The 21,778-nt window shown below is 38.1% G+C and overlaps 1 protein-coding gene across 2 annotated transcripts in view; it reads right to left on the bottom strand.

Annotated features, from left to right (window-relative positions):
• Positions 1-21,778, bottom strand: part of ATP2C2 (ATPase secretory pathway Ca2+ transporting 2) — a 105,635-nt gene that overhangs the window by 39,136 nt on the left and 44,721 nt on the right. For both annotated transcript variants that reach the window (XM_074286336.1, XM_074286337.1), the window contains 7 exons: positions 13,427-13,516; positions 12,607-12,642; positions 12,442-12,503; positions 8,803-8,911; positions 4,662-4,811; positions 4,506-4,574; positions 2,840-2,915 (listed from right to left, as the gene is read on the bottom strand). In XM_074286336.1, the coding sequence (XP_074142437.1) occupies positions 2,840-2,915; positions 4,506-4,574; positions 4,662-4,811; positions 8,803-8,911; positions 12,442-12,503; positions 12,607-12,642; positions 13,427-13,516 (592 nt within the window). The remainder of the gene's footprint in view (positions 1-2,839; positions 2,916-4,505; positions 4,575-4,661; positions 4,812-8,802; positions 8,912-12,441; positions 12,504-12,606; positions 12,643-13,426; positions 13,517-21,778) is intronic.

Genomic DNA, 21,778 nt, shown 5'->3' on the forward strand with positions numbered 1-21,778 from the left:
CATTCTCTAAAAACTGAAGGAATTTTTTAAAAAATGTACTTTCCTGAGGACACACACATAAATACACACACATTCCACACATGAAAGTGCTTAACAACACATTGTTCTTTCCATCTGTACGCTGAAGACACAGCCCACGTTCTCTTAACTAGGGAGTCACTGATGTCCATAAAACAAGCCACCATCTTTGTGGGAAAGCTTCAAGGTGGGCTCAGCACCAGAAGGCTGGCTAACAACTTTGGGACAGCAGCTCACGACATCATCTGATGAAGGGTAGAGGAGTTGGGATTTGCACCAGTGCAAGACCCACCCTCGATGACAAAATCATGCCTTCAAATCATTTGATATTCAAGGGACAGGAACAGCATTTTTTTTAATTTTTTTTTTTTTGGTGGAAGAAGCATTATTAAATAGTATTATGGGAAGGAGAATTAACAGTACATTGAATTGGAATAGTTTTCTCTACAATTAAGTGAAAGTTTTGTTAGTATGGTAATTATGACTAATAAATGCTTACCATTTATCATAATGATACCAAATATTTATATGGTGTTTTATGAAGGGCGGTGTGGTACAGTTAGACTCGGGGTAAGAAGACCTGGTTCCAATCTTGTCTCAGATACTTACTAGCTGTGTGACCATGGGCAAGTATTAACTTCTCTGAGCCTAATATTATCTGATATTTACTCTCCAGTACTTCATGGACCCATCAATGTGAGTGATCTCTTTCATCCATAAAGGCTGTTGACTCCTTCCATACCTCAGCAGATCTTCCTGAGTTTATGTGGCTGAGACAATTTGACCATTTTCTGGCCAACCTTCTGCTGATGAGGATGGCCTTAACTCAGGAGGAAAAGCCAGAACCTGCATTGTGCTTTGGGCAAGAAAGTTCCCCTTTGCACAGGAATGAGCCATCAACATGGGATATAAGCGGATGAATAATAATAATAATATCCTATTAAAGATCTCAGTAATAGCCTCATTGACATCAAAGTGGGATTTTGCAACCAATATTTTTTCAGCCCTATCTGGTTGTAGAATGTAGAATGAAGCAGGTTTTGTAGCTGGAGATCCAGGGGTTAGATAACACCTGGGTATGACTGACTTCAGATCTGCTGACTCTCCATCCTTCTGCCATGAGTACAAAAGTGGTGAAAATTTTGTGGCAACTCATGTGGTTATACTGAGACTAAAGTCAGCTAGTTCAATCTCCCTCCAATCAGAAAGACTTAGATACCAATAAGTGTTATTTTCTGAGATGATGGGGAAAAGACCAGATGACTTAGTCACTATCAGGACACTAATTAGCAAAGCAATCTTCCTCAAGCAGTTTCCTTCCCTGTCCATTTTTCCACCTGTAAAACGAGGTATTTGGATTAAATAATCTCCAAGGCCTCCCAAAGATCTGAATTTATGACCATCAGGATCATAGATATGACTATCAGGATAGCACTGGGGGGAAAAATGCTTTCTAAATTTTAAAGATCTGTTAGTCAATAAACACTCATTAAGCACCTACTATGTAGCAGGCACTGCACTAGACCCTGGGATACAAGAAGAGGCACAAGGCAATCCCTGCCCTCAAGGATCTTCTAATCTAATGTCAGAAAGGAAGAAGGAAGAAATGAAATGTTACTATTGTAACACCATTACTAATATAGTAAAAAGAATAATGCACTTAGAGGCAGAAAAACTGGGACTTAAAGCCCATCTCAATCACTGTCTATGAGGATTAATGTCTTATTCTCTGCAGGAGGAGCTTAGAGCAATCCTGAAGATACAGAAGTAGGGGTGGGGGTTAAAACTAAACTTATTAATGTAACTAGCAGGTAACGAAACAGAAGACAAGATGAAAAATGGAATTGAGTCCATGGAGAGGAGGAGGAGATTGTTAGGAAACACTCAACCATTACAACAAATATCAGAGAAGAGAGCACAAAACTAAAGAATCATCAGCTACAAAACAAGCAGGCTCATATACTCTGGGAGCCACAGGAAATGTGACTGTACAAGCATCCTTCAGGGCAATGAATGCTCATAAGAATAACAGCCAGCCGGAGCTAAATGATATTCAGGAGAATGAAGTCATGAAACATTTAAGCTATCAGAAAACTTAAAGAGATGATTTAGGCTAACTCCCCCAAAGGGGAAGGGATTTATACAAGGTTAACTTAGCAAAGCAAAGGTGGAACTTTAGGTTTTCTACCCAGGAATGTCATACTGCTCAATATGACACAATTTTAAAAGCTAGGGAAAAGAACAAGTCATAGAGGCCGTTATCAAGAATTATTAAGATGAAGAAAGTCTAGGCTTTTAAAGCTTCAGCCATGTCTAAAATTCACTTGGGGTAAACAGCTGACAGTGCTAGACAGGGATGGATATCCAGGGCTATCAGCTGGAAGAAATGCTGGACAGCTCCTTGCCAGCAGGACAAGGATCCCAGCATCTAGCATAGACCCTGGCACCAGCAGGTGCTTAGTAGATGCTTATGGATTGAATAACTGGTTGACTGACTGATGAGGGCCAAGAGATCTTGTTCTACCTCCAGGGCTGCCATTCATTCACCGAGTGAATCCCATCAGGCTCTTACTTGTCTCCTCTGTAAAATGAGGGGTGAATTTGTTACAACCACTTCTCCACACACCTTCATAGATAGATCAAGTGAGTTCACAACATGACTGAACAACAGACCTTAATCCCAAATCTCTGGTTAGCCATGAAGAGAAAGGGTCTATTTTCTCCGTGGGAATGGAGCATCTTAGAGTTGGAAAAAATGTTAAAGGTCGTTTAGACCAAATCCCAACCAATAAAACTGTAATGTAAATGGTCATTAACTCACCAATTATGCCAAATGAGAAGATTGTAAGTTGTTTCCCCAGTTTGTCCATGCTTTTCTGTAAGGGAGTTTTGGGAGTCTGATAGTGTTTAAAAAAAAAAAAAAAAAAGGTGGTTGGTTTTATGCAATAATAATAGTAATAAGACTTTTCAAAGACTCTTAAAACAGAATGATTTACAATTGAATTCTGTAATTCCTCTGCAACCTGCCCACCTTCCCAACTTCTTTCCTTATATTAAGGACATCACCATTCTTCTAGTTACTTAGGCTAAAATCCTTCTCAGCTCCTTACTCTTTCCCCATCTCATGTAGCCAATAAGTCACCAAATCTTACTGATTCATCTCCACATCCCTTGCACTTATCCCTTCTCTCTATTCATGTCATAACCACCCTAAGTAGATAGAGCACGGATTAAGTTGTTCTCAGAGCCAGACACTGTGCTAAGTACTGGTGAGACAATTATAATGAAGTAACGTAATTTCTGCCCTCGAGAAGCTTATATTCTAATGGGGGAACATTACAAATAAAGCAGATTAAGGGGGGAGATCTGCAAGGCAGCATGATATTGGTAAGTAACAAAAATGTTTGATTGGGGATAAGTTGAAAGCCCAGTTTTTCAGTGGTAGAGTCTAAGTTTCAGTAGAAGAAGATAATATGTTTATCTTGTATACATTTGATTTTTCCTTATGCTTACTTGTGAATATGAAATATCTTCCCATTAGAATCTAATTTCCTTAAGATCAGACAGGTACTATGTCACTTTTGTATCCTCAGTCCCTGGGCAGTGCCATGCCATACCTGGCATACAGTAGGCACTTAATACATATTTGCTGCTTGACTGAAATTGTTATCCAGCCTTGAATTAAACCTCTTCAGTAAAGGGTACCTCAGTATTTCCTGAGCTAGTTGGACTATTTTAAGAGTTAGAAAATTCATCCTCATTAAACTGAATGATTGTCTCCATATATGGATCAGCTCCATATTTACTCCATCCCTCTGCTTTGGACAAGTACAAACAATCTCCACCTTGTCTTCCTATCTTCACTTTGGTCCTGGTTCTGTTCCTCAGCTTTCTGGAACCACAGAGAATAAGTCTTCTCCTTCTTCTCCTTTGTTATTGGAAGAAATATTGGCAGAAAGACACTCCTTTGTTATTGTGTTCCTCAAAGTTCTTTCTTTTCTAATCTAAACACTATCAGTTAGGATGAGAGGTTCTCAGACGTGGAGGAAAGCTCAGAAGATATCTAGTCCAAATAGTCCACGTGAGGAAACATCTCTGATCTGTGGTGATTCAGCCTTCACCTGAAAGTACCTGGGCAGCTGCGTGGCACATGGGATAGTGTGCTGGGACTGGAATTAGAATGACCTGGGTACACATATAGCCTCAGATACTTTCTGGCTGTGTAATCTTGGATAAATCACTTACTCTTTCTCTGCCTCAATTTTCTCATCTATAAAAGGGCACTCATAAGAGCATCTACCTGCCAGGGCTATTGTGAAGATCAGATGAGATATCTATAAATCACACTCCCTGGCAAATAGCAGATATTTAACAAATGCTTGTTTTCTTCCCTTTCTCCCTGAAGACCTCCAGGGACTGGGGACTCATCATCTAAGGCAGCCCATTTCACCTCTGGCCCAGAAGACAGGATCATACACTTTGCTTACCTTTTCAGCTTGCATCATTTTGAACACTTCTCCAAACTGAGATTTTTCTCCAGTTCCAATCACTACTCCCTGCATTAAGGAAATAGCAACAGTAACTCTATAGACAGTTTTTAGGAGAGATGGATGAAAATGTCAAGTAATCAGAAGGGGACTTACTCTCCCTTTTCCATACTGGACTAGGGTTCCCATGAACACAATATTGCTCAATGATGTCAGGTCTCCTTCCCCTGACAAGGGGCCATCTGTTTTGATACAAGGTTCAGCTTCTCCAGTAAAACTAGACTCATCGACCAAGAGCTCAGTAACCTAAGTTAAAAGGAAAAAGAAAAGATAATTTCATCTCCTAATACAAATTAGGTGCTTTGAATTTGCAGAATAGTATTTTAAACCTTAGCATTATAAAAAAAAAGACCCTTAGATATGGCTGACAGTGAGGGGAAGACACATCTCCAAATTCAATGAGAAAAATATTTTAAAGGTCATCTGTAACAACTGCCTTATTTTACAGATAAAGAAACTGAGGCTGAGAGAGACGTCACAGGGCCAGATCATGTGATTAATAAGAGACAAAGTTGAGTTGACAATAAGTGTCTTAATTTCCATTCTCTATCACCCATAAAATAGGAATAATAATATTTATACCACCTAGTTCATAGCTTACTTATGAGGAAAGGGCCTTGCATTCGGAAAGTATAACATAAATTTGATTGATGATAATAACAATAATTATTTCTCTGAGATCATGTGATTGTACCAAAAGAACACTAGCACTGGCTTCTCAGCTGGGCTGTGGCTGCAACATGATGAGTAAATAGTAACCTTCCTCTCCAGAGTCTTCCTTTAAATTATGGTACCTCCCATCCCTACACTCCAGCCAGACTGGCTGCTTCCTGTACCTGGCTCCTGGCTCCTACCTCTGGTTATTGCCCAGGTTGTCTGTTCTCCATCCCTGGAGGTGCCCCTCCTCACCTCTGTCTCTTAGAATCCATATCCTCCTTCAGGGCTCAGCTCAAGGGCCATCTTTTACACAAAGCCTTTCCTGATTGCCACCCCCTCTCCACCATGCTTAATATTCCTTCTTTCTGTGTCTCTGTCTGTCTGTCTCTCTCTATCTCTGTTTCTCTGTCTCTCTCTGTCTCTCTCTCTTCTCATCTCCTTCCCTCCTCTCTGTCTGTCTTCCCTTCCCATTCCCCATCCCTGGTGGCAAGCAAAGAAGTAATAGCTCAGCTCTGAGTCTCCCTTTCTCTCTAAGTTACTTTGGATTCATCTGTCTCCTGGCACGATCCTGGAAAGACCAGATGACACAACCCAGATCTCACACCACATCCTAGCTGGGTAGCCCCGTGCACATCACACTGTTCCTAAACAACTCTCTAAAACTCTTAAGTTGGCTGATAAAGGGGTATTTCCTCTGCAGGTATTTCCAGTCCCAAAGAAACCAAAAGTTGAGCTTCCCGGTAGAATGGAATTTATCTAAGAGCAGGGACGGGACTACTTCATGTTTGCCCCTGTATTCCAAGCATCTAGCAGCACACCTGGCATATAGAAGGAGCTTTACAATGCCAAATGAATTCAATTAAAATAAGTAAGTAAGGGGAATGGAAGCCAGACAGCCAAGATTTAAGAACAGAAAGTCAGGAAGAGGCAGCTGGAGTCGATATGGATCAGAATGAGTGATCAAAAGGAAAGGAGCAAGACCTCCAGGGACTAGAAAGACAAGCCGCACTGTGGCTGTGATAGCAAGCAAGAAAAACTGAAAAGGACAGGGTATGCATGAGATGGATGGCAGAAAAGAATTTTCAGTCATTTTCTCCTGTAACCAAACACAAAGAAACCAGTTTGCTTTGTCACACTCATGCTCTTAAATAGTTATTTCCCCTGCTCCGAAGACAAAGTATTACTTGTTGTTCTGACAGATTCCATTCAAGTCAACTTTTATTTTATAAATGGCAGAGGAATAAAAAAGCTGTGGCCTGGTCTTACTGGTTGGACCAGGTCAGGGAACGCTCATATCAGGTCCCTGTCTTTTGTCTTTAACTGCGAAGGAGATAATGTTTGGTTAATCCCACGCTTCCAAGGAAAGCTGGTGAGTTTTAAGGCTGATTCTTTAACATTCTGATTCTTAAAACTGAGATGGTTTCAAAACACATTAAAAGCTCCTCCTGACTACATTTTCCTGGCTTAGCAAGTAGTTTTACAGTTCCTGTTGTAAATAAACAAATGTCTTAGCTCTAAATGAAGAGTAAAATCAGCAACCATAGGATCCTACAACACCAAAGCCAGAGAGATTAGAACACAGAACGTTAAAGCTAGAAGGAGGCTTAGAACATAGATGTCAGAAATAGAAGTGGACGTAAGAGAGAATGTTAGAGCTAAAAAGGACCATAGATGTTAGCAGGTCTTATCTGGCCTAATCTCCTAATTTTATAGATCAGAAAGTAAATCCCAGAGATGAGAACGACGCTCAAAGTCACATTGAGCTTCAAATGACCTCTCTGACTGCCTTTAAATCCCAAATAACATCACACAGTCTGTAGGAAGTTTTTCCCAACCCCTCTTCATTCCAGTGCCTTCCTTTTGTTAATTATTTCCTGTTTAGTTTATAAATAGCTCACATAGAATAGATTTATTTGCATGTTGTTTCCCCCTTTAAACTGTAAATTCTTTGAGAGCAGAGATTATCTTTTGCCTCTTTTTGTAACCCCACAGCTTGTCTGAGTGACTGGCACATAGTAGGTACTTAAAAAATATTTACTGATTGGTTCATTGATTGACTAAAGAAAATTCATGCCATCAGGAAGCCTTGAAAAATCATAGACCTTCAGAAGTTTAAATTAACACCATCACTTTTCATGTTTATTGATCTGCCCTCCATTTCATTTACTATTCCTTATGAGGTCATGGTTTGAAAACCTTTCAAAAACAATCCACAAAATTTCTAGTGTCTATTATTCCGACATAAGGACTTGGACCAGAGTGGTGAGGAAGAATACAATGCTTGCAAATTGGCTGGGGGCAATAGAGAAGGGATGGGAAAGTAGGTGGGATAGAGACAATAACTAGCTGAGACCTATCACTGGAAATAAGCCCTTGCTGTCCATGTACACTGAAATGATGACTTGCAATTAGCATTTGGCATATATGCTTTTGTAGTGTGCATTGCAAAGTACTCGTCTCTGTGTAAAGGACTTGATCTGAAGCCAGAGACATCCTGGGAGTGAAGAAGAGATCAGAGGCTTTTAGGTCTAAGAGAGATTTTAGGGATCATCCTTGCAAAGACCTTGAAGGTCATCCAAATCTCCAGGTAGAGAGGTGGAGAGGAGGAGGTCTTGAAACCTGTCTGAAGTCCCATAGATAATAAGTGGAAGATTTGATTTGGGGAGCTAAATTCAATGTTTTCCAACTATATTGGGCTGCTCCCATTTTGCTGAGGAAGAAACTACTGGCCAGAGAATAAAATTACTTAACTTAGGTCAGAGTTAGGGAGGAGAGATTTAAATTTAGGTCTTTTTGAGTTCATTTTTTTTTCCTGTTATAACACACCTCGGGGTCATCATCATAGACGTCTGTTAATATTATAATAATATATTATTCTTATAATCTTATAATATAGTGATGCTCTCAAGTACCACTGAGTTACATGGTACTGTTTATCTCTATACTAAATGATCCTAGCAACACTCTTTTCCTTGTGATATGGTACTTCTAATTGGCCAAGGATTAGGGAATCAAATAACCATAGTTGTCTCAATTGTGAATAAATAAGAATACATAAGTTCTGGGGCACCTAGGTGATTCAGTGCATAGAGCACCAGGTCTAGAATTAGGAAGACTCATCTTCATCCAGCCTCAGACAATTTCCAAGCTGGTGACCCTGGGCAAGCCACTTTACCCTCCTTGTCTCAGTTAAAAATGAACTGGAGGAGGAAATGGAAAACCACTCTACAGTATCTTTGTCAAAAAAAAAAACCCAAATGGAGTCACGACAAATCAGACATGACTGAACAATAGCAACATAAGTTTTGAATGAGGGTCTTTGCTGCAAATGGAGTCCCAAACACTTGAACCTAATAATATATATTTTAGATTCATAAAAGCACTTATATGTTTCTTTTCAGTTTCTACATTGTTCTCAGATTGCCAGAGAAGCAATCTCAGGATTAAGTTTTTTAAATGCTTCATTTTTTTATAAGAGTTCTCTTATGAAGTGAGAGTAATCTGTAAGTGTATGTAATGTAAAATTAAAAATGACTAAAAGCACATTCTATCTCCTGTCCACAAATCTGGGCATCCTTACCTCTATGAGTCGTATGTCAGCAGGAACTCTGTCTCCAATTGAGAGGCACACAATGTCTCCAGGGACAAGATCTCGGGCAAATAGATGCTGCAGTTTCCCCTCTCTTATGCTGAACATTTGAATCAGATAGAAAACAAGAGCATCCATGTTGAAAGAAATGTACTCTATGTCCTGACGATAACTCTGAACAAAAACAGATTACTGAAACAAGAATCCTTTTAATTACAACCTCTTTTTTTTTTTTCTTTTGGCCTTAGGGGTTTACTGTTGGCAGAAAGATCAAGGAATCAAAAAAACATTTTTTTTTTTATTTATGATAAGCATTTCTGTCAGGTAAAATTTATTCCAAGGGGGGAAAAAAATTCCCTATTCAAATAACACTGATTTAAGTTTTACAAAGGGCCTTCCTTCTTCTAGATAATCTTGTAAGATGGGTAGAACAAGTATTATCTCCATTTTAGAGCTCAAAAAAGTGAGGTCCAGAAAAATTAATTGTATTGTCCAGGAAATGTCAGGGCCAGAATTTGAACCCATAATCTCATTTCAAGTCTACAGTTCTTTTAACAAATCACACACAAACGACCCATGAAAAAGCATATACACAACTATTATTTTTCTTTTCCTTTTTTTTTTTTCTTGCAAGGCAATTGGGGTTAAGTGACTTGCCTAAGGTCACACAGCTACTACATGTTAAGTGTCTAAGGCCAGATTTGAACTCAGGGCTGATGCTCTATCCACTATGCTATTTAGCTTCTCCTAATATTTTTCTTTAACACATAACTTCCTTACCTGGAAATTATTTTCAGAATACCCAGTCATAATTGCTTATTTGAGGAAACTGAGAAAGTTTAAGCAAAATGAAGTTGTTGTTTAGTACTTTCAATCAAGATCCCATTTGGGGCTTTCTTGGCAAAGATATTGAACTCATTTGCCATTTCCTTCTCCAGCTCATTTGGCAGGGTTAAGTGACTTGCCCAGGATCACACAGCTAGTAAGTATCTGAGGCTGAATTTGAACTCAGGTCAGTCCTGACTCCAGATTGGTGCTCTAGACATTGCACCACCTAGATGCCCTCGAAGAAGCTCATCCCAAATCTCCAGGTTAGGAACCAGAGAAGACAAAAGAACTCCTAAAACATGAGTGTGGAAGTCAAGTGCAAGATTTCTGAGATGTCTTTATTTTTTCCTCTTCCATTTTTCATGGCTGTCCACTAGCACCACCTTGTCACCCAAATTTAAGGTTCTAAGCTAAACTAGAAAACTATTTTCCAAAGAGAAATCTTGTCTTATGATAACAAGACCTCTCATATGAAGGTCTCTCAGTGCGAAGACTAAATAGTCCATTGGAAAGAGCACTGGACTTAATTTTTGAGGGGCAGCTGGGTAGTACAATGGATAGAGTGCTAGATCTGGAGTCAAGAAGGTCTGAATTCAAATTTTACCACAAACACTTATCAGTTGTGTGACCCCAGGCAACTCATTTAACTGTTTGCCTCAGTTTCCTTATCTGTAAAATGACCCGAAGAAAGAAATAGCAATCTACTCCAAAAACTTTGCCAAGAAAATTCTCCCCAAAGGGGATTACAAAGAATCAGACATGAGTGAAATAACTAAACAACAATTAATGGGGTTGGGAGAGAGAGAAGTCACAGATAGGAGTTGGGATTGTGGGGGATAATTTCCTAAATCCAAACATTATTATTAACAACAGAGGCTTTATGGCCTCTCTTGAGCTCCAGTTGTATCATGACTTGAGTTTCAAGATAAACTGAGAAAGGCCTCTGTGCATTTTGGTGATGTGCTTGATTTCTGGGAAGAAAGAATTACCAAATTCTGACAGATTTTAATAATTTAATTATATTGTTCAAGTTCACAATTCAAGCTGAAGCTGGATGAAACTAAGGATTAAAGCATTCCACAGCAAATTTGAAGAATATAAACCTTCCTGCTTAAAACATGAATGATTAGCTATGCAGATTAACACTTAGGGTTGTTCGCTCATAAAGGAAAAACTCTAATGAATTTAGCTCCATTATAGTGAATTCTAACATTAATACCAACATAATTAACATTCAGTAATGAATTTCTAAGTGAGCTCTCCCTTGACTCTGACCATAGAATTTTAAAACTAGAACAGAAACAAGAAAAGGTCACCTTCACTTAACAGGAGAGGACATTGAGACCCAGATGAATGAAATTATTTACCCAAATAAATTGCCCTTTTTTTGGTCATTCAGTAGTTTCAATCAGTTTGTCTCTTCAGGACCCAATTTCAAGAGTTTTCTTTGACAAAGATTTTGGAGTGATTTGCCTTTTGCTTCTCCAGTTTATTTTAAATTGAGGAAACCGAGGCAAATAGGATTAAGTAACTTGCTCAAAATCACATTGTTAGTGTCTTAAGGCAGGATTTGAACTCATGAAAATGAATGTTCCTAATTCCTAGTGCTCTATCTAACCATCCTAAATAAATAGGTGATGAGTGGCACAAAAAGCACTGAATCATGGGCCTTCTGGCTTTTGATCCAATAATTCTTCTATGTCCTTGCAGTGATCTCTAAGTACAATCACTTTCTTGCTTATTTTCCAAAACCATAATAACTCTCAAAATTAAATGTGGGAAACTAGAGAGAAACCCAGGTCAAAAAGAGTTTCCTCCATAACAATTACATTCAGAACACTCAGGCTCTGCTGACCTTCAGAAAATCATTCCCCTTATTTAGTGTCCTTCAGTGATCTGAAAAATATAAAACATTGGATAACATGACTTCAAAGGTTCTTTTCTGTTGAGGGCCACAGAAAGTAGAGGAAGGTTTAACACCCTTTTGTCCTTGGAGAACTCTGCTGACAAGCCTGGCTCGGTCTCTCCATCCCCCTTGCAGGTGGCAGGTGTCCTGAGAAGTCAAGGGACGTGTCTGACCTTGCTGATTCTTGGTATCAGGGCCTTGGAGGAAGGCATGATTACTGACTTCTAAATGTGTCTGGAAGACATCTGCCAGACATCCCGTTCTCTGTTATCTGAATACCTTTGTGTATGATGTATTGACTATTGTTAGGATACAGATGTAGTCATCTAACTGAACACTTAGGCATTTCTAAGTGATCGTGTAAACCTTAGGTATATAAACACTGAATAAATGGACTCTGTTTCGCCACCTGAATTCCACCTCTTCACTCCTTGTCCGAGAATCAGGGCACGGGGCTGGCCCCGTAGCTCTCCCATGAATGGATCTAGACACTTTTCAGCTCTAAAATCTTGTAATCTTAATCAGTTCTCTTTATGTATGCTCTAAGAGGGATTTTCTTCGCAAATGAAAAATTTACAAATAACTTGGCTCTTAATAAATGCTTATTGATTTGATGATTATTTAATTTATTGTTAATATAATAAAAATAACATGACTTTTCCAAAGTCACACAACTACTTACTTGCTGAATCAGTATAGTTCTAGAATTCAGACCTTGATTCCAAGTTCCATACCCTCTCCACCACTTGTTTTTTGGGAATAACATCACAAATACCTCATTTTTGCCTTTTAACTTATATAATGAACTATAGATTCTTTAACTTGCATAATAATGAACTATAGGTTCACTGATTGTTTTTGGTGCTGCATAAATTCATAGGAAAAGTCTCACTTACCAGTTACATTCTGGAGGCACAAGCTTGCTGAGTTCTTCTAGAGACTTCTCGGATCGGTATTCCTGAAAAGAAGCACATTAGAAAGGCTGTTCCTGAGGAGGGTCGCTCTAAAGTTGGTAGGTTTCACGGGGTTACCAAGATGGGGTGTCTCATGGCATAACTTACCTGGATGAAGGCTACCGTCACCACAATCAGTACGGCCTAAAGACAAATAGGAAACATCATTAACTTTGAAATGGATAGAGATAAATGGAATAAGGTGTAAATTGGTCTCTAGTATTCCTTAACAATTCCACAGGCCTGTGGGAACAGGAAAGTTGAACAGACAAGTGGGTGAGATGAGAAGCTGTTTCAGGACAAAAGAGAAATGGCTCCTCTGAGTTACAAAAATGTCCAGAACCATGCTTGATTAGTCTTGTAAACTGCCCTGAGGTCACTTACTCGAAGGGGCCCATGGGAGAGGAAGCAAAGAATTTTAGAAAAGGAAGAGAACAAGGAGTTCAACTTCTTTCCACAAAGAAAGAAAATTCAGTTCAGTAAAAGAAGATGAAAAAGTCATACAACAAATTACTGAGAAAGAAGGAAGGACAGGAGCATTTATTAAGCACTTACTATTTTTATTATCTCATCTGATTCTCACAACTCTGGGAGGCGGGGCTATCATCTCCATTTTAGTTGGAGAAACTGAAGCAGACAGGTTGAATGACTTGATTAGAGTCACATGACAGTAAGTGTTTGAGACTAGATTTGAACTTGGATTTTCCTGATGCTAGAGCCAGTGCTCTATCCACTGTGCCATCCGGTTACTGTTTGTCAGCGCTCAAAACAAAAACAGATCTCAAAATACCTGGTGTAATGGATACTCGCTACTAAGAAAATGGGACAAGATTTCTCCCCCCTGATATTTATCTATAGTCTGATTTCTGCTTCAGAAGATGTGAACCCCATTTTATTAATACTAATTTACCGCTTTGCATTGACTCACCATTGTGATGCTCACAGCATCCTCGTACTCCTTCGTAATCACACTTACTAAAGCAGAGCCCAGAAGTAATAGGATAAGCGGACTCTTAAACTAAAAAGAAAAAAAACAGAACAAACACCTTACATCAGTCATGCTGGTCCACATTGACAGAGAAAGACATGCATTCATTATCTATATATACAGTGCTGACTTTGTGATAAGTATTGCTTAGGGAATGGGTACAAGTAAGATTCTGTTCTCCAAAAAATATCCATTGTTCAATTCTTTCTATACTGTCTTCCAATTCATCCATTAAATTAAACTTTCATCAAGGCACTTCTCAAGCATTTTCTTTGCAAATACCAATACCCACCTGTGGTCTAAGAAATATGGTTGAACAAGATGGGGTATATATGATGGAATACTATCGTGCAATAAGAAAAGATGAGCTCAATGATTTTACAAAAACATGGATGGACTTGCATGAAATAATGAAGAGTGAGATGAGCAGAACCAAGAGAGCATTATATTTAGTAACAGCAATATTGTTTTAAGAACAACTTTGAGTAAATATGTCATTTTTTTAGCATTATAAATATGCAAATTAACTACAAAAGACTTATGAAGGAAGAAGATATCTGCATCCAGGAAAATAACTAATAAATAGAAATATGTAGAGAATGGTTTTCCATATAAACACACACATACATTCATGTCTAATGGTAGTCATCTCTGGGGGAAATGGAAAGAAGAAAAAGGGAAAAAGGAAATTTACATGATAATAATATATTGAAAAGGAATAGCAAGTTGCATATAATAGATTTACAGTTTCATATGCAATCATTTTGTTACTCTACTATGTCATGGAAATACTTGTTTTAACCATAAATTAAAATCTAAATTAATAAAAATTTAAAAATGTATTTATAATAATCTATCAAATTGTTAAACATTTCAGGGAGGGAGAAGGGGCAGGAGGGAGATAATTTGAAACTCAAAGTGTTTTAAATGTAATTGGGGAAAATAAAATATTCACCAAAATAACAAAAATTTTATTAATATTTATAGTTGAATTTTTAAAAGTAAAAGTAAAAAACTGGAAGAAAGAAATTTGTATTCCAACAACTGGAGAATGAATGAATAAATTATGACACTTATATAATAAATACTATAGTTCTATAAAATATGAATACAAAGAAATATGAAAAGGGATATGAAAAGAGGCATAGCAAAATCATAAAAATGACAAGAATATATATACACAATATATTTGGAAGCAGACAAAAAGCCAATATGCTGCTATCATTCTTATTAGCACTTTATGCCATATTTTTTGAAATCAAAATGCGCAGCTGGATGACACAGACATCTTAAATTCAATATGCTTGAAAGAGAACTCATCATTTCGTCCAAGAAACTCTCCCTTCTTCCTAACTTCTTTATTACTGTTAAGGACACCATCATTCCCACCCCAATCACCCAGGATCACATCTTGGTCACACTGTCTTACTCATCCCACAGAAGCAATTTACCATTAAATTTTGTCATTTTAACTTTAACAACTTTGCCTTTTCATATCTTTCCAGGCATCTTAGACTTAACTTAAATCTTTTTGCTTTATAATCTAACAATAGTAGCCTCTTTGCTATCCTCCTATATAATATTCCATCTTCTGATTGTCTAAAGTCTTTGCATTAGCTATCCACCACAAATGTTCTTTCTTCTCATCTCCAACTCCCAGCCTCCTTCAAACCTTAGCTCAAATCTTACCTCCTTGCAAGAGGGATCTTCTGGTTTCCCTGTGCACCCTCTGTACTTTATACGCCCCCAAATTCTGTAAGCTCCATGAAGGCAAAGGATATGACACTTCTTTGACTTTCTCTGATAGATCTCATTATTCTGCCTTCTTGCCCAATCCAGTCTAACAACCAACTGCTACATGTAATGCCCAACAGTAAGAGTTAGAAATCAAAGACAAAACAAAAAAAAAAGGGTCCTGCTTTCACAGACTTTGCATTCTAAGCAGTATCCAGTCAGTGAACACTCTAAAGAGCAAGCCTGTCCCAAAGTCAAAGTCTACGTCCAGGAGATGCCCCCATTCCTCCTTAAAGTTGTCACTGATCTTTTCACTAACTTCTAACTGAATTTTACGACTTTCTTCAATGATTTAAACATATGATCCTAAAAAAGGGACCCTAAGTTTCACTTAAAAAAAGTTTCACCAAAAAAAAAAAAAAAAGCTAAGTCTTTCTCTAAAGAATAGAACTATCATGAAAAATTTGGATAATGCTTTGAGACCAAAAAATAGAGGAAAGAATTGGAAGTCATTCTGAATGAGAAGCTTTCTACTTTTATCAAGAATCCATCTATTAAATATCTATTGTGGTTCAGAGTGCTGGATCCTAGCAGGAAGAATTCAGTCCAGTCAAATCCCCAAAGGAGAAGGAGTGTGGATGTGTGTGCTTGTATCCCCTCCTAAGAAATAACAACCAAGGAAGGTCTCATACTTTTTTACTGCTAGTATTTATTTCAGAGCAATAAAAAAGTCAATGAATACAATTTTTTAAAATTTCGATTTAATATCAACCCAGTCTCCTAATTCTAGCTAAGATCCCCCCCAAAAGTTGAAACATTAACATTTCTATAACTAGTTCCTGCAGTCTTCACTGGCACAAAGTTTGTAAAACTATTTGTTTTCTTTCCTTGATGTGGCAAATAATTGTTCCCTTATTTTACCTCAATTAGTAATTTTCAGTTTGGTATGATTCCATAGAGATAGTGATTATTTCTCCTAAAAAGTTCTGGATATTATGCTTCAGAACTTTGAACTATAGATTATAGAACTTGCTTAACCACAAGAAGCTAACTAAAGGACCTGAACCCCAAATATAAATTATAGTGGCCAAGCCCAACATGGCAGAGATGACCTAATCATATGCAAAGTCCCACAGCTTATTTTTGTTGCCCCATCCTTCTATCCTATTGGCAACAAGAGGAAATGGCCATGAAATAACTGTTGCCTTGACCTTTCTACCAGTTATGAACTCAAAGGCCCAATGCTAAATGTAAGTTTTTCCGAAGGATCAAGGTATATGTCTATCAGTCAATGAGATCCTGGATTTTCCTTTGCATCGTCTTTGTCACCTTGCTAAACACTATAAAATTAAGACCCTGAAGACAGAGGGCATCTCAGATCACAAGGAGATCAGTCCCTTTAATAAATTGCTATTGGACTGGCGCTCTGCCTCAGTTGATTTTATTGCACATTGGACCAATTTGGATCCCACCTTGTTTTTTACCCATTGAGAACACTGGAAGGTCTACAACGGTAATATCTCCAGTATCTGTTCAATGGTGTGATTAGAGGCAAGATTCTACATTTCCCTTCTAGGTTTTTGTTTTCTGCTACTGCACTAATCTATCATCAGAGACAACACTGGATTTAGATCATGAATATGTAAAATCAAGTACTGACTTTGACACTTCATAAGTGGGTGATTATGAATTAAAATTGCACCGAACTTTCCACAAGCCTCAGTTTCCTCAAAATGCAAAAAAGGGATGATAGCACTTTTACTACCTCAAACCAAGGCCCATCTTTCAGCATCAGTATCCTTCTAGTAATGGTATAAAGTTACAAGTCATAGAATACCAGTCACTGAAAAATTAAAGCAGTGAGTCACCCAAAGGACAGTAAAGAGATACCCAGTTGTGTGAGCAGGCTGTAAAAGATTAACCATGAAGAATCAGACCAGACAAGCAGGGGGCAGGGATGTTCTCAGAAGGATGTATGACTGAAAAGGGAAGTGGGAACGTTATGCAGCAAGAACAAGGGATGACTGATGGACAACCCATTTTCCCCACTTATGTAACATCAAGGTCCACAGGAATGCTCTGAACATACCGAAAGCACCTCTTGCTCTTGGAAGGACATGGATGAGGTCAAAGCCCCAATGAAATAGCAAAGTAGTATAATGAATGACTTCTATACAACTTTCATAGATTTAATAGTAGTCTCTAAAGAATACTGGGGAGGGACCAATCCTGTGATTTTACTCATTCAGAAAAGTCCCTGAGGTTTCCTTGAGAAAAGAAAAGATTAAAATACTTGTCCCACAGACAATATGTCTCAGAATGAGAATGTGAATTCAGGTCTTCTTAACACAAAAACAAATTTTCTTTCTACTACATGATATTGCCTTTTTATTATTAAGGGGTTTTTAACCTGGTATAGATTACGGGATGCTTGACCTTGGGATGGAACAAAAATTACATCTTTATTTTTACTAATTTCTAGGTGAAATTTAGCATTTCCTTCAATGATTTAAACTCAACTGAAGAAATCCTTTGGCTTCACTGTACTGCCAAGGGGATTCATGAGACAGAAAAAAAAAAAAAAAAAAAAAAAGCTAAATCCCTTTCTAAAGAGTAGAATTATTAAAAATTTGGATAATTCTTCATAAGGTATTTGGATTAAAGACAAATGGACAAAGGAGGAGCTTATGCTGTGGGATTAACGTTCATAAGTGCATTTACAAGAATTCATTTTTTAAAAATTCCCACCCCCATAGTCCTTCAAGATGCCGTAAGATCTTTTTAAAAATTTATATTGGATAAGAATCCTTAAAAATCTTTTTAATCATGAGATTTCATTTATATTCTCTGTGTGGATTATTGCCACACTATGTAGGAATATTCATTTCAATCCTTCATTTAAAATGATTATGCAAGCAATTATTTGCACAAGAGTTCATAAGACCTTTAGAATACGTGCACAGTGTTATCAAATGTAGAAAATGGGGTCTGATCAAATACTCAATTCCTAGGAAAAGTTTTTGATTACTCATGTATTATATAAATATAGTAATCTCCTAAAACCCATAAATATGTGAACTTTGGAATTCAAGAAATTAATAAATTAGGAAACACTTTGGAGGTTGTAGAAATGTTCAGGACTCCTGCACCACTGAGCCTAATCTTGATAAAGACAACTAAACACAACTGTCTGTGTTGGCAGTTTCTCCCTAAACAGAATAATTTCTTAGAACTAGAAAGATGGAGAGAGCATGGAGTCAGGAAGATCTGACTTTAAATCCAGCTTTGGACACTTAATGCTTTCTAGCTGTGTGACCCTGGGCAAGTCAATAAACCCCAATTGTCTCCCAAAAAACCTTCCAAAATTAGAAAGAATAGAGGTTCATAAGGGAAAGACAGGACTTCCTCAGACTGGGGGTTTAGGGTGCTAAGTCTCTGGTATCCCCCCCCTTCTCTATTAACGGAGGTAGAAACAAGGACCATAAAGACAGATAGTTAATGACAGTAAGACAGAATTCAGTCTAGTTCCTCTGCCCCCAAATTGAATTGTTGTTTTGCCTAATCTATCAGTCCCTATGATTTTATTAAATTCTTCCCCAACCCTAACTGGAGACTAAAATTCCAAATTAGTCCTTTATTTTTCTAGCTTAAGGCTCTGATCCCTGCTCAAAGTAGAAATTACTCTGGAAGCGGATACTTTCTAATCAGTTCCTGACACCTCAAGGTGCCTGTAGGGGTTGGCTGTAGGTTTGGGGGGAGGGAAGCAGAGAACAAGGCTACACACAAATCTCCTGAGGGGTGATAAGTAAGAAGGCCAATTGCCAAAACCAACTTGGCTTATTTCATCATTTTGCCTCGGGCCTGGCCTGCAGAACAAAATGAGGGACCTTGTAGCAGCAGTTTCTCCTCCGTGCTGCTTTTCTGTGAACTACAGTTTCCAGAAGCCCCGAGAACCACTTTCCATTCTCTAAACTAAGGTTCTTGGAAGCTTTATACAGATCTAGCAATTTTTGTACCCAGAGCAAGTAGCACAAACCACATCTTTAAAAACTGCTGTGGAGATGAGGTGAGTTAAAGGAGGGGGCAGGTGGTCAAGGAGAGAGGAAGAAACAGTTCATAGGACAGCTTCCTAGGTTAAATATTCTTACTAATTCTTTTTGCTTAACTCAGATATTTCCATGTTTTGAAGGAGCTCATGTGCAATAATGCCCTCTAAATTTTGGACAAAGCTCCAATCATCATGTCCTAGTTATGACTCTAGATAGACGTTGCCTCAAATTAATGATTATTCCCACATGCCTTTCTTCATAGACGTTATTAACTGGCTCCAGGGATCATATAATGAATGACACAATGAACTTAGAGTTCATCTGCAAAGACAATCCATCCCAACCCTCTCATTTTACAGAGGAAATCTTAAAGATCAAAAAATGACTAAGATCCTATTGCAAAGTCTGCAACACTTATGAGTAAATGAGAACTGATTCAGGTGAGAGCACAGAGACTGCTCAGTGGTTACTCAATTATAATTCACATGTCTCTATCACCTTAAAATTAAGAGCTGTGGATTGATGAGAATCTGATTCCAAGGGTTTTCATAAACCACGATCTCAATATAAGCTAGTATTACACAGCAAAAATTACCTTTTTGCCATAATTTAATAGAAGCCCGTGCCCAGGATTAAGGAGGTGACAATTCTGCTTATTTAGCCTGGTCTCCCCCTATTTGGAATACTGTATTTAGTCGTGGGCTGAAAAACAATCAGGGGAGGGTGGTGAGTAGAGTGAAAGTTCTTCCAAGTTGATGTTACAATAGGATTGTTTGGAGGAACTAGCCTTCCCCACCCCTACACATAAACACACTCTGTTATTGTTGTGTCTCACACCTGGTAAAACAGGATAGTAATCTTCACATACTTGAAGAAGTATGGGGTGAGAAAGGAAAAGGAGCCAGCATTTATTAAGAGGTCAGTTAAGTGGTTTAGTGGAGAGTGTGTGGGCCAGAAGTTGGGAAGTCTAATCTCCCTGAGTTTAAATCTGAGTCCAGACTCTTACTAGCTGTGTGATCCTAAGCAAGTCACTTTATCTTGTCTCAATTTCCTCAGCTGTAAAAGCTGGAGAAGGAAATGACAAGCCACTCCAAGAAAACCCAAATGGGATCCTAAAGAGTCAGGTGTGACTGAAAACAACTGAACAATAACAATCACCAAATTTGTAAAATACCCACTATGTGTCAGGTATTGTGTTAAACACTTACAAATATAATCTCATTTGTTCACAGAGGACAAAACAAGGAGCAATGGGTAGAAGTTAAAAAGAGATAATTTTAGGCTTAATATGTGAAAAAACTTTCTGATAAACATAATCATCCAAAAAAAAGGAGCTCTCTGAGCCTCATTTCCATTTTCTGATAACTAAAATGGGAATAAAAACTACCTACCTCATAGTGAGAAGCAACATGGTGGAATGGAGAGGGAACAAGAAAGACCTGCGCATCTAGGTTGTGTGACCCTGACAAGTATGCCCCCCTGCATAGGTAAAGTGATCAAAGAATCACAGAATTGAAGAGTTGGAAGAGGCCTTAGGAGCATTCTAGCCCAACCCACACATCAAAGGAATCCTCACTAGAACACCAGCGAAAGGTGGTCATCTAGCATCTACTTGAAGTTTCTCAATGACAGAGAGCTCACCACCTCTTGAAGCAGGCTATTACATTTTTAGGATATTTCTTATCATTAGGAAGATCTTCTGGACGCCAAACCTAAATCCCAAGTCATGTCCAAATAGATTTGGACCATCATCTCCTTCCCCATGCCCTATCACAAGCAACCTGAACTTTGCCCCAAGTCCCTCAGTTGCTATTATTCTTCCTTCTGTGGTTATTCTTTAGAACATATAACTCTGGGGAATAAAAACTCACAGGAAGTCTTTTCCTCCCGCCATTCTTTTTAGTGTAATACTGTTCAGATGAATACATTCTTATTGAACTTTGTTAGGAGTAATTCATCTCTGGCCAGCATTGGATCACTCATACATAGGCTATGGTCCAAAAAATCAAATTTGCATCCTTAGACATCATCTTTTTAGCCAGCTGCCCGCTTACCAAATTAGTTTTTTTTCTTCTACATCTTTTGCCTTCAGTGGTAACAATGAGTAAAACATAGTCAATGTCTTCAGATTCTATTCCCTAGTCCTTCTTGATACTCCATCACTTTTATATCTTCCTTAATTGTCCTTGATCCTGCATCACTTACAAACCAAAACTAGGATCTGGGCAAGTATGAAAGTCTAGAGATTGTCCTTAAGTTTGTCTTCAATTTCTGCAAAATTTTATTAACTTTCTTCCCTTCAGTTTCAGCTCCAGGATTACTTCACTCATCCAAGTCCCTCCATGTTACCTATGTGATTTTTTGGTCTCCTTTTTATTTTACTTAATTCCTTTTCTCTTCTGCTGTTATCTGCCATAACTTTCCTCTAGGGAATCCAAAAATTTCTTCATCAAGAATTCCCTATACTGATGAAATCCCAGTTCTAGGCTCTAGCCTTATCTATTTCACA

This window comes from Sminthopsis crassicaudata, chromosome 2 (genome assembly GCF_048593235.1).
Source record: "Sminthopsis crassicaudata isolate SCR6 chromosome 2, ASM4859323v1, whole genome shotgun sequence".
Classification (NCBI taxonomy): Eukaryota; Metazoa; Chordata; class Mammalia; order Dasyuromorphia; family Dasyuridae; genus Sminthopsis; species Sminthopsis crassicaudata.